The sequence below is a fragment of the Myotis brandtii genome, unplaced genomic scaffold (genome assembly GCF_000412655.1).
Source record: "Myotis brandtii unplaced genomic scaffold, ASM41265v1 scaffold475, whole genome shotgun sequence".
Taxonomy (NCBI): domain Eukaryota; kingdom Metazoa; phylum Chordata; class Mammalia; order Chiroptera; family Vespertilionidae; genus Myotis; species Myotis brandtii.
In genome coordinates, this window is record NW_005368148.1 from 2,731,983 (window position 1) to 2,745,876 (window position 13,894).

Here is a 13,894-nt window from a genome sequence, read left to right on the forward strand (position 1 = left end):
AAAGATACAGAAAATAATCCAGATATATAATAATCATAATTCCTGAGATCAAACTCACTCATTAAAAGACATAGAGAAAAAAAAAGTTATAAGATATTTATAAGAGACACCTCTAAAATGTAAGAACAAAGAGAAGAAAGAAAATAACAGCAAAATATTCATAGAAAATTCTAACCTGCAGAGAGAAATAAGTTAGCTAATTAACATAAGTACATAGACTTTGAGACCAAAAAACTCATTTATATATATAGAGTCACTACATAAAAAAACCCACTTGATAGTCTTAGTACACGGAGATAATATCATTAATAATTTTCACAGTATTTTAAAGCTTCTAGTGCTCAGAGTGAGAGAAACCAAGTAAGCACCTACGTGTACAGATTGACCTTTCAGTCATGCTGACTCCTTATAATATGTTCCATGTAGGGACAGGGCAGAAGAAAATGTACCTGAATATTAACTATGGTTGACTTGATGAAGGATAACTGAGTTAATTTTTCTCTCTACTTTCCTATATTTTTCAAGTTTTCACTGCTGAGTACATATTATTTTTATACCAGTGGAAAAACTTGAAGAAAAAAAAAATAACAACTTTCTAAATCTCTTAGTATTAAGAATTTTCCAGAGATCCAACAATCAAGTAAGTCCAGCGTCTTTTACTAGTTATGACAGCTGGTTTTTATGGCTCTGGTTTCTCAACTTGGGACTAATTAACAAGCATGATTTCTCTGTTATCAGTCAGCTCTTGTTATCAATGAGCCCTTACTAAGCACCTTCACTTTGTAGGTTGATAGCTCAGACATCGAATGAAAGCTCACAGCCAGGGCCTCTGTATGCTCTCCTGGAGAGAACAAGACAGACGGACTGATAGGAAAGGTGGAGCAGGAAGACAGCAGCAAATTTCACAACAGTGTAGAAGGGGCAGAACAGGAAAGAGAAATTCAGTGAATGATGTGACGAGAGACCAGGGATTCACAAACCAGCTAATGGTAATGGAGAAGGTTTAAAGACAAGATGAGATGGAGAAAAGAGAAGAGGTCAAGAATGGTTAGTGAAAGGCAGTCACTGAAGTTTCCCCGTTTGCTCTCCGAGCGGGGTTAAGTACACTGAGGCATAATAAGGGTAGAATAGAGAGCCATAGGGAATAGACAGTGGGACATTATCATTTGAGAAGTCATAGTCTTGGACGGTAGAGAAGATTTACACACACACACCATGACTGAGGTCTATAAGCCACTCTCATTCAAGCAAATTAGTGTAATTTCATAAATTGGATTTTTCTAAGGGGGTACAAAAATTATTCAAGTAGGTTACACAAATCACGACACACACACACCATGACTGAGGCCTATAAGCCACTCTCATTCAAACAAATTAGTGTAATTTCATAAGTTAGATTTTTCTAAGGGGTACAAAAATTATTCAAGTAGGTTACACAAATCACTGTCCCTGTTGTTTTTTAAAATGTGCCTTTAAAGGGCCCCTTTAAATGACCCTTTCTGTGAAAATGAGAGGAGTTTCAGTGTATAAAGCAGAAGGCAATGGAGCAATTACTCAAACACCTACTCAGACCTTCCTTACAGTTCCGACAAAGAGAAGCCATGTCATGCCAAATGCTCTCAAAGTGAATTTTATAAATGCCACACAGCTCACCTTTTAACTCAGAATTCAAAACATTCCAAACATGTTCTCCACAGCCGGAGAACAATCATTGACTGCTTTTGCATAAGGCAGTATCAGGCAAAAATATTTCCTTTAGATCAATTGGAGCAAATAGTGGTCTAGTATTTGTAGAGGACTTAACAGTATAGAATAGTTTCATGCACATAATCCTATTTCTTCCTTCAAGCCATCATCACTCTTCCTAACCTTTCAAGACCTCTCAACTCCCAACCCCAGCTTAAAACACTTTAATGATTTTCCAAAATCTTTATCCTGGTATCTAATCTCTACCTCTAACTTTATCTCACAATATCCTTTGCACTTTAGCCACACAGACCTTTTATCAGTTCCTCAAATGGGCCTCAAAAAGGACTTTTGCACATGCTTGTCCATCTGTGTTAAAAGTCCTTTTCCACTCCCAGTTTTGCTGGTTAATTCCTCCCCTTCCTTCAGTTTTCAGCTCTATCGTCACTTCCTCAGGGCCGCCTTTCCCAGTCTCCCTGACCATGTCAAATCTCTTTAAGGTAGCTCTACAAGCCTTCCTTTCTTAGCACTTAACCCAATTATCATTATATATGTATTTGTATGACTATTTGAATACCTTTTGTCTCTACCAGTAGACTGTAAGTCCTGTAAAGGTAGCAACTATATCAATTTTTGCTCATCAGTGTATCTATAATAGAAGCTCAGCTAATGACACATATATTCCACAATATTGAATGAATGAATGAATACATGGACAGTCTCTATGTAGAGAGAAGATGCTAAATCTACATTTGATAAGTGTAGAAACTGAGTCTCACAGAGTTTAGGGGATTTGCTCAAAGGGCACAGAATACAGGTATTTGATTCCAAGGTGATTCTGAGGTATCTGATTTCTGATTTCAAGACCAGGTTATTCCAAGGACTGGAAAGTGTTGCATGGCACACAGCACATGAATAGTCTCTATGTAGAGAGAAGATGCTAAATCTACATTTGATAAGTGTAGAAACTGAGTCTCACAGAGTTTAGGGGATTTGCTCAAAGGGCACAGAATACAGGTATTTGATTCCAAGGTGATTCTGAGGTATCTGATTTCTGATTTCAAGACCAGGTTATTCCAAGGACTGGAAAGTGTTGCATGGCACACAGCGGGTGCCTAGGGCAAACTTGTTGAACAAAGAAATAGAAAGTCTGATTTCTGATTTCAAGACCAGAAAATGCATTATTCCAAGGACTGGGAAGTGTTGCATGGCACACAGCAGGTGCCTAGGGCAAACTTGTTGAACAAAGAAATAGAAACAAAAATGAAAGTAGCAAGGAATAAATGATGAACTTCAACATTGTTTTCAGTGTGAAGAAGAGACTCGGCTGTGGCACTGGCAGGCCATGTCACCTTTCTAGGACTTAGCTGAATTTTGAACTAGATTACCTCTGTTTTCTGAAAACCTGAGGTTCTATGCTTCCAAATTTCTTGTACTTTGGATTCTAACATCAGGCACCTACATGTGCTGGCTGAGTTCCTTGGCACCCAAATTTGACTCTCTTTTGGATCATTTTCAATGTGTTCAAAGAGCAACTTTCACTATTCAACAAGAGGCAACTGGAGGAGCAATTACATCAAAGATAACAAAAAAGGTTATAAAAACAATGGAAGGTTATTTCTGCTTCAGGTCACAATCACCCAACTAGCCTACAAGACCCTTGAAGATGGGGACTATGACTTATTCATCATCACATATGCCAAGTATACCTGACATTTAGAAAGTCTATTGAGTTAAATGCTAGGTAGCAACTAATCAGTAGATAAATTTATTATAAGAGATGAGTCCTATTACGTCAACCCATATAATAAAGTTTATCTTATCAGGGAGTTTTTAGTGTCCTCACTTTAAACCCAAAGAAATAACTCCAATGCTAAGAATTTTAAGCACTCTGATATGCCAATAATGGAGTTTTTAGAAGAGGTAGAATATTATTCTATTTCTTATCTCTTAGCTAAAATTATTGAACTTTTGTCTGTGTCAGGCACAAAACTAGAGCTTTGCGTGCATTATCTCATTTAATCATCACACAACCTGTGAGTTATTATTATTCCCATTTTCAAATAGAATAGTTGAGGTGTAAGTAATGGAGTTACTTTCCCCAAGCCACAGGGTTAATAAGTGGCAGGGTGGGGATTTGAACCCAAGTCTTAAAGCCTACACCTAAAACCTGAACTCTTTACCATGCTATTCTCTACCAACTATGACTGTGGGTCATAGTCTTTAACGTTTATCTTCACCCCTTCTTACTTTTAATTTACTGTTCATTTTACTCACATAGAACCTTTCACTTAAATATTTCATAATTCTACCTGGCAGAACTTCACCACCTTTACTAACACTTATTATCAACATTTTTAAGGATTTCCTTTATTCCTCAATTTTACACATAAGAAAACTGAGACACAGAGCAGTCACATAACTTGGCCTAAGTAACAGAGCTAAGAGGGATGAGAGCCCAGAGCGAACCCGAGTGCAAGCATACACTTTCTTAGGGCATTTCTGCGTCATTTGGAAGTCTACACGTCAAGGTGTCTGCACTGTTACCCAGCCTGAGTCATTCCAATGGCTGTGAGCAAAATCACCTATGAATGTAAGTGCCTTATTTTTCAAGAAAAAATCCCCATATTTCCTTGTTTATAAAAAAGGTGCTAAAATCAATCGGTGCCAAGCTGTACTTCCACATCATCTGCTTCCTTTAGGTCAGTGGTTCTCAACCTTGGCTGCACATTAGAATCACCTGGGAATCTTTTTAAAATCCTGATTTCTGGGCCCCATCCTCCAGAAATTCTGTTTCTTTGTTACTAAGTGGGGCCACAACATTAGTAACAAAGAAACAGAATTTCCAGAGGATGAGGCCCAGAAATCAGGATTTTAAAAAGATTCCCAGGTGATTCTAATGTGCAGCCAAGGTTGAGAACCACTGCTTTGGGTGGTCTCAGTTCTGCTTTCATCACTAATTAGCATTGCCCTACACTAGACTTCCCTTGATCCTTTCAGGAAAACAGGTAAATAACCTCAAATCCATATTCATTTTCCTAGTTGGTCAGATTGTTTTTTTCATTTACGAAGAGATAATTGTCTACCATCATAGAAGTTTCACATATAAGATCTTTTATTTTTTTTATTTAAATATATTTTTTATTGTTGATGGTATTACAGGTGTCCCCATATAAGATCTTGATATAGCCATAAGCACTCACATTTGCTGAGTCTTTATGTCAAATGCCAGATGCTGTGCTGAACTTCTTTGCCCAGATCCAACGTTTATATCATCTTTTATTAGCCCTGTGTGGCAGGTGAGAGGTTGAGAACCTTGCCACAGGGCCCACGGCTGCACCTCAGATGTGTCTGATTCGTGAGTCTGAATTCTTAACCATTCAACTTACTCTCGGGCCCTGCTTCCACTATTCCAGTCTCTTCCCCACCCCATCCTTGTAATTAAGGAAAGTTATTCACACAGAAAAAAAAAAAAAAAAGTAAACAGAGTACCTGATAAGGCCCAAGTCTTCTCCATTCAAATCTACCATTTTCAAGACTAGCATTTCCTTGTCTGTATCCGAAGAATACCTAGTCACCAAGACAAAGAAATGTAGTCAGTTTTGTGTTAGAACCTGGGCACCATGTCTGACAAACAGCAGAAGCTGGCACAGAAACAAAAACCAACATGCCTCTCAGGAAGCAAGGCTCCTGGACATGCAGTAGTTTGGGGCCTGCACCCAGGACCTCAGTCCTCAGCTGAAGAAATGGCTTGCAACTGTGACCAGAGCTAGGGGCAACAGGTTGGCTCGCTGGAGGTGAAATATACATGTTTATGTAATATACGCACTATTATATAACATGTATTTCTTTCAAAAAGGATTTCTCTTTGAAATTTCTACTCAGATTCCATTAGCAGGAAATATGCAAAATCAAAAGTGTTCAGGACCTGTGACTTAAAATGTTTTTAGGTCCTTTCACTCTTTGTCTATTGCAGACAAATGTAAAATGTCAAGTGGTCAAATTGACTGAGATATTATTTTACATTGCCATAGTAGCCAAGTACCCTCTTTGTTGCAAACCTGACTCATCACTTAAAAAAACTAATCATCTCCCTTAATTGTTCCATTCAATTATTCTCATTTTATTTCTTGTTCTTTCAGTATTTTTACTCAGTTATCTCCTTTCTCCTGCCACGGTCTCTTGGACTAAGATGATTTCTTCTGAATAACACAATAAAAAGAGCTACTCATTAATTTAACAAATACTTGTTATGCACATTTTTATCTCCATTTAACAAACCAAGAAACTGTGAGCCAATAAATAAAGATAAGTAAACCACCTATCATCATCATCATATATCGTAAAGGTCACCCAGCTAGGAGTGACAAAGCTAAGATGAAACCACAGTTATGTCAGATTCCACAGGCAGGAGTCCTTCAAATATTCACACTGAGTCTCACAGCCCTCAAAGTAGGAAGACAGGTTGCTATGTGTTTTCAATGTTTACTTTTTATTTCTGCTTGTCTTAGATTATCAACATGTTTTTAAATTATTTTAGCTCTGATACTTTCTTAGGATCCCATCATATTCATCAAGTAAACAACCCTGTTTTAGATTCTGTCTCTCTCTCCTAAAGGAAACACATGATTTCACTGTGATAATTACCCTCCTCACCTTAATCTCTCTGCCAGTGGATTTTGAAGGTAAGAATAGGGGCTTCGGTTGATCTGTGTGCCATCCACATTTCCTTTATTCATAAAGATCTTTCCTGGTTTCATATTTTTGTGTGCTATCTCAATGCTCTGTGGGTTTTGAAAAAAAGAGAGCTGTCAAGTTAGAAATCCTATTGGGGATAATGATTTCGTCGATATAAACAGAAGAGACCTGTGGATTGTTTCCTTGGTCTCCAACCTGTTCCCACTTATAGATGAAAGCTGGAGAACCACATGGCTGGTGTCCTTTGGAAGTAAACAGACTGGCCTTCAGGGTTGAGAGAGCAAGAGTGCTCCGTGTGGAGAAGCACAGTGCCCATCAGCACCGCTGGTGAGTCAGCACGTCTGCCAGTTCAGATGCCCAAATGGGAGACTCGACTCCTACAACATGTAGGTTTTTCCACCCTCCCTAGCCCACCACCTTCTCAGACAGAGTTTTTCAAACTTTGAGAAGCACAGTAAGCAATACAGTTTCCATCATAACTTAATACGTATCAGCATATATATTCTAAAATAAAGTTCACGATGTGTATGATGTACTATGGTGTTCTCCAATTTTTTTATTTGTTTTATTTTTTATGTTTATTGCAACCCATGAAATTGATTTCATAAAACCATTTATAGGTTGCTAGCCACCATTTGAAAAACAGTGTTGCAAAGAAATGTCTGCTTTTGCCAACTGGGTCCCTGGATTTGGGGGTATGGAGGGGTGACTTTACAAGATAAAGTAGAGAGAGACTACGCCTGAAAGGCAAAGGAATGAAGAAGAAAAGATTATCAAGGATCCTGTGCAATAAAATAATAAACTGGAAGACAGGAGAGAGAGGAGTACCAAAATGTACCCAAACTATGAGTGGGAGAAAAGTTGGGGGTACTGGTAGGAGCACCATATCAGTCTAAAGCTGTTGTAGAGGACTTGAGAAATTTACCAATTAGATCTCCTTTTGGGCTCTTCGAGAAATACAAGGAAATGTTTGGAAACACAAGGAAAGATTGGAATTATTTGTAATGTTGGTTCCTTGATGGGTTGGTGTCTTTTTGTGTGACTTTGCGCAAGAACAGACCATGTGGGGCCCTATAATTTGTAATGGTCACATACAAATTGTTTTCTGTCTCTTGAGGTGACTGTGTGAAGTTACTGCCATAGAGTCCTCCTCTCCCAATAAGTGCCTCAGGCTACCAGCCCAGAGCTCAGGACCAGAGTTACCAGGGGGTCATGAAGAGGGAAGGGGGGACTGTGCTCAGACGAAGATTCTATAGGGACTGTCTCCATAGCACACTCCTAAGACACTGAGCAGTGGGAAAGAACAGCTGCCTACCTTCATGATGCCAGTGACCATGTAATTAAAAGTTCGATTGCTAAATCCTTCGCTGGCAATGACAAACACGGTGTACTGGAAATATCCTGCTGGACCCGAGTGCGTGTGAGTGCCGCTCAGGATCACATTGTCTCTTCTGTACAGGGAGCCATATTTACTCTTGAGTCTGTTCAAGACCTTCAAGAAAGAAAGAAAGAAAACAGAACTAAAAGGTGAGATATCACAGGAGCTTAGCATAAGAAAGGCTCTGATTAGCCCAATCACTGATCCATACCAATGACTTCGCTGTCTGCCCAGCGGCCCTTCACTCTCTATATCATCATGGTATATCTGCAGTGCATACATAGTTTATATAGGTATATATAGCTTCAGTACATCATCATAGTAATAACAACAGTCATAGCAATAGCTAACATTTCATAGATTCTTGCTATGTGCAAGCACACACAATGCTAGGTATTACATACATTATGTCATTTAAAAATCACAATAACTTCAAGAGGTATGTATTTTTAACTCTGTCTTTTAGCTGACAACATTTAAGTGTGCAGAAATTAAATAATTTGATCTAATAAATAGCAGAGCCTGAATCCAGGTCCAAGTCTCACTATAGAGTCAGTACTCTTCCCCATTCATCTTTTCACACATAGCATTAATATCCAGGCACCATTCCAAGCACTAGGAAAAACTCTGAAGAAGTTTTTATTCTAATGAGAGAGAAAGATAATAAACAAAAAATAAATATGTAACATTCTATTATACAGTGGTAAATGTTATGAAGCAAAATAGGAAAAAGAAGGTGATGGGTATTCATGAGGCATGACCTTTCCAAAGAGGTTCCCCTTCATCAGAGCCTTAAATGAAGAGAGCAATACCTGGGCGAAAAGCATTGTGGGAGCAGTGAACAGACAGTGCAAAGTCCTCTTTACTCTACTGCCTCACTTCCCAAAATGAAGAACTCAATATTCCCAGCACCGACCATTACACTTATTGATCAAGGGAAGCCAACACTATGACCAACGACACCCCAGCAATCCTTTGGAGAGGTCCTTGTGGACAGGAACCATCTGGTCAGCACTAACTTGCTAGCCACGTGGGTAAGCAACCTTAGAGATCCTTCAGCCACGGTTAAGCCTTCAAACAGCTGCCATGAGTTCAACCTCATGACACGGAAGTGATACTACATGACTTCTGTGGTAACGTAAATCAGAATCACCCATCCCCACGTCTTTGGTTTACCTAGCCCACAAAAGTCCTGAACAATGATATATGATTATTCCTGCTTTAAACTGACTTCTCCATATAACCCTTTGTATGGGAATATGTGACTACTAACAAAGAGACTCAGTAAATGTTCATTTAGTTTATTAATTAATGAACATCCAAATGCATGATTAGGGTCTTTGTATGATACATACACATAAAAAGAGGGAAGAAAATTAATGATGTTGCATAGTACCTATTTCTGATTATGCTTTAATCCATGGCAACCTAGAGTTAGGTATTATTGTGACTTCTTTATGAAAGATGCTTTGACTTTTTTGTGTCAAAAATCATTAAACGCAGCAAAAGCGTCAAACCCAAAGCAACCTTCCCCAGTGTAAGATTCTAACAGCTAACACCAGGGACAATTACAAAAGCTTGTTTATAGCAAAGATGGCAAATACTGCTCATCTCATGCACTCAGTCCTATTTACTTGTGTTTTCTGTCAGAAGCAGTGTGTGTTGAGAAGGATTCTGAATCCAAATCTGGGCTGAACAGAAAAGAGTACCTTTTTTGATTAGCAGTGATGTCTATCTGGAGTATGGCATTCACAGTGGTATCCCGATAATTGTCTCTTTGAAAGAAAGAAAAGAGCCCTCCCTTGCATTGTTTGCCAGTTTGTGTGGTATAAAAACTCCCACCATAATCAATTTCAAGCTACCAAAAGTTTAATAAACAGTTCACAGAGTTCCTGAATATTTAACGATCGGCTTTCACCGACTGGCACCTAAGGGAATAGTAGCAGCAATGCATGTGCCATATATTTAATACACAGACATCCATTCAGTCTCTTCTATTTTAGATGAAGAGCTACACCACTCTCATTCTAGTCATGTGATCACTAAATCAGGAAGAAGATCTTAAAACCATCTTGTCTCATTAATCTCTCCATGCCCCAAACCCCCATTGCTAGGTTACCAAATCCACAGAAACAATCAGGCACCAGTAAAGCTTGCAAAGGAAATGTGATGTAACCAGACTAACATCCCTCTGACCAAATAAGCCCCATTCGCCACCCAATAAATTTCCATGTTCCTTCTGTTTGATCCTAATTTCAACCCCAAATCTTCATCACTCTTAATTCTCTTCCATGCAGCAACTACTGCACTCCTGAAGAAGAAATGTGTGTACGGAGAAGAGGGGACAATCAATGAAGGGGCATCATGAAAGTTTAACTAAAGTCGAAGGCTAATGTTCTTACAACTTTGTAGCCAAGATAGGAAGGTAGTGAACAAAAGAACTGCCAATCAACATTAAAGCTCCCCCAACCTTTACCCCATTTTTATTCCAAAAAAAAACAAAACAAAACTATAATGTTAGGATTTTAGAAATAAGTCTATTTCTTCAGGTTTATTCAAGAATCAATGAAACAGCTCACAGAAATCTAATCCTAAACTATAACCTCTGATACAATCAGACACATGGGACTTGCAAGGAAAAGAAAAGAAAAGAAAAATAAATTAAGAACTCAATCATCTAATGGCAATGCCTGCAGATAGCCATTATAAGTAGTATGTTGTCTACTTCATGAAAGGAGGGATATTTTAACATAGAACAAAGAAGCTATATTCGTGACTACAGCTCCCTTCTTTTTCTGCAGTTTCCATTCCATTTTCTATCACTGACACTCTTGGGAACATGCCATAGACAGAGTTGGAAAGTCGTTCTGTTTTCCTGCCCTGCCTCACTCTCAGAAACCATCCTTACTCTTCATTCCATGCTGGAAATTTCATCCATCTTAAAGCTGAGACTGAGAACCTGGCTAAAATCAGGTGTAGTAAGTAAGCTTAATGGCACTTGTTTAGCTACATTTATTTTTCCCAACCTCCCTTGGGTTAACTGGGGATGACTAAGTGGGTTCATTTAAAGGCCTGGCCACTGGGTCTCAGATTGCATGGGGGAAGTAAAACTAGGAAGAGATGATTAAATGGTCCCCACTATTGACTTGATAGTGTCTATAATCCAACACATTAAACCCCTCTCCCTTCCATGCTCCACCCCCAAAGTCTACCTTTTAACTCTCCTATTGCTACCACTGACAACACTATTTCCCAATCAGAACCATCTTTGATTCTTCAGAAAGACAGCATGTGCAGTGGTAATGAGCATGAGCTCTGGACCCGAGGTGCCTATATGTGAAGCCCAGCCCGGACAGCTCGTAAGTGTAATCTTGGACGAGTTACTTGATCCTCTGCAACTCAGTTTCCCAGTCTGTCAAATGACATAATAATAGTGTCTTCCTCATACAGTTGTTAGGAGGATATAGAACAGTGCCTTACTCATCATGGAAACGAAGTTAAGTGTTCACTTTTATGTCTATTCATTCCCAAATCCATTAGCACTTAATGTGACCTCTTACCACCATGTAGTCTCACTGCTACCCCACTGGTTTAGAACTTTTGTGTGAGAGTCACATGATGTAGGGGAAATCACCAGGCAGAGTTAAAATCCTTCCTGCAAGCCTATCTTCCCTTTATAGCTCTTTCAGCCTTCCAACATATTATAAAACTCCCCTGTATTAAATCCCCCCTGTTTGAAATACCTAGTGTGATTACTGTTTTCCCAACTGGACCCTCACCAATAGAACCTTGACATTAATTTAAAGAATCTGCCCATTTGTGTCTTCTCCTCTATTTCTAGTCTATTCCAATCCACCTCAAATTCACCATCTGAGTAATCATTCTAATGCAAAATTGTGATTGCATCACCTTTCCACTCAAAAGTTTTCTAAGAATCCCCATCACCTACAGAATTAAAAACAACCTGGCATCCCAGGACCTCTATAATTATGAACACACCTTGCAGACACATCTCCAATTCCATGCCTATGTGTGTCCTAATAGAACTAACCAAGCTTTGTCTCTAGAGTCTAAATTCCTCCCTTGTGCCTCTGTTCATGCCGTCCCCTGCATTTCTCAGCTCTCCCTCCTCATGTAAACCATTTAAAATTCTGCCCATTCAAGTGTCACTTCCACTTTGAAAATTTCCCCCCTAATTTTCATTTCCTGCATCTCCATGTGGTGGTTTTAAAATACTGTATACCCACAGATTATATGATACTCTTGCCTTCAAGAAGTGAAATTTAACTTTGCTATCCTGGAGTGTGAAATGGGCTTAGCGACTTGCTTCCAATGAATAGAACAGGGTGGAAGTGATGGTGTGCAATTCCTGAGCCTGGGTTAGGAAAGGCTCTGTGGCTTCTTCCCGGCTCTTTCGCTTGAATTAGTCGCTCTGAGGAAAGCCAGTGGCTCTGTCATGAGGATATGGACCGTGGGGAAGTGAGGCCCTCTGCCAACAGCCACATGAGTGAATATTCTTGGAAGTGGATCTTCCAGCCCCACTCCAGTCTTCAGATGATTGCGGTCCTTGCCAATATCTTGATTTCAAGATACCCTAAGCTAGAACCCCCAAGATAGGCCACTCCTGAATTTCTGACCCACAGAAACTGTGAGATAATGAGTGTTTGTTGTTTGAAGCCACTATACATTAGGGCTACTTATTAATCAGTAATAGATAACTAACACGTCACTGTACTTTACTCCAGTAAATTAGTTATTTGCATATTTCCCTGACAGACCTTTCTTCTATTCCCCAACGAGGTAGAGAGCTCACAGAGGACATGGATTATGACTCACTTAGCTGTGTGTCCCCTGAATGACTAGCAACATGCCCTGCAGAAAGCAGGTTATCAATGCATTTTCCCTCCAAGATAATAGAATAATGTTCTTTTAAGAATGTACACTCTGGGATCAGGTATATGTGTTAAGAACCAAACTTGACCAGTTTCCAAGTGTGTAAATTTGGAAAAGTTAATTGCCCTCTTTAAGACTCAGTTTCTAACCAGTGTGGCTCAGTGGATAGAGCGCTGGCCTGCGGACTAAAGGGTCCCAGGTTCGATTCCGGTCAAGGGCATGTACCTTGGTTGTGGACACATCCCCAGTGGGGAGTGTGCAGGAGGCAGCTGATCGATGTTTCTCTCTCATCGATGTTTCTAACTCTCTATCCCTCTCCCTTCCTCTCTGTAAAAAAACAATTATATATATATTTAAAAGACTCAGTTTCTTTATTCATAAAAAGGGGCTAAAAACAGACCCACCTCAGTTTTGTTGTAAGTGTAGGGGTGGGGAAATTACTTAATCTCCCGCTCCTCATGTTTCCATAAATGGAAGAGGCTTCCATTCCACCACCCCCACCCCCAAGATAGAGTGACGTTGGAAAAGGTATTTAGGCCTTCCCATCACTGAATAACTGACATGTAATGGTCATTGTTCTAGGTACTCTTGTCTCCTCCCTTTCTCACTCATGAATATGTAAACAGACATCAGAGAGCACATTCTTTTTCTGTGACTTGATCTGAGGCAGAAAATATCGCAGAAATTGGCTTAGAGAGATAGACTTGGAAGCCATTTCCACCACTCTATTTCTCACTCCTCCCCACCTCATCTCCTCTCCCTTCCTCTCTTTCCCTTGCTCTCACTCTGTCTGCCTTACAAGTCTCAGGTAGCCCAAGACATGTCCTCCATGCACCTTTCTGCTAAACTCAACTCTCCTCACAAGGAAATAACAAGACCTAAATTTGGGGAAAATCACAGAAGAGCCTGCCATATTCTACAATCCATTTTAAAGATCAATTAAGTTAACTTATTCTTTTTAAATTTTATTATGGAAATTTTCAAACACACACAAACATAATCAGAATCCTATCTAATAAAAGGATAATATGCAAATTAGCCATTATCCATCACAAAGATGGCAGCACCCATAGCCACAAGATGGTGGCACACAATCCTCTCAGCCCCAGGGGGCGGCTGCTAAGAGTGGGCAGCATGAGCAGCCTGGCGGAATGCTTGCTTTGTTGCCACAGCGACGAGGCAAGCATTCCACCCTGGCCGCGGAGGGCCTCTGGGCAGCGGGCACAGAGCAGCTGGGGC

General features: G+C 39.7%; 1 protein-coding gene across 1 annotated transcript in view; it reads right to left on the bottom strand.

Annotated features, from left to right (window-relative positions):
- ASAH2 (N-acylsphingosine amidohydrolase (non-lysosomal ceramidase) 2) overlaps positions 1-13,894 on the bottom strand; it is an 81,145-nt gene that overhangs the window by 37,706 nt on the left and 29,545 nt on the right. Inside the window, exons 5-7 of the mRNA XM_014547456.1 lie at positions 7,700-7,876; positions 6,343-6,470; positions 5,179-5,256 (exon numbers count right to left, since the gene is read on the bottom strand). Coding sequence (XP_014402942.1) covers positions 5,179-5,256; positions 6,343-6,470; positions 7,700-7,876 — 383 coding nt within the window. The remainder of the gene's footprint in view (positions 1-5,178; positions 5,257-6,342; positions 6,471-7,699; positions 7,877-13,894) is intronic.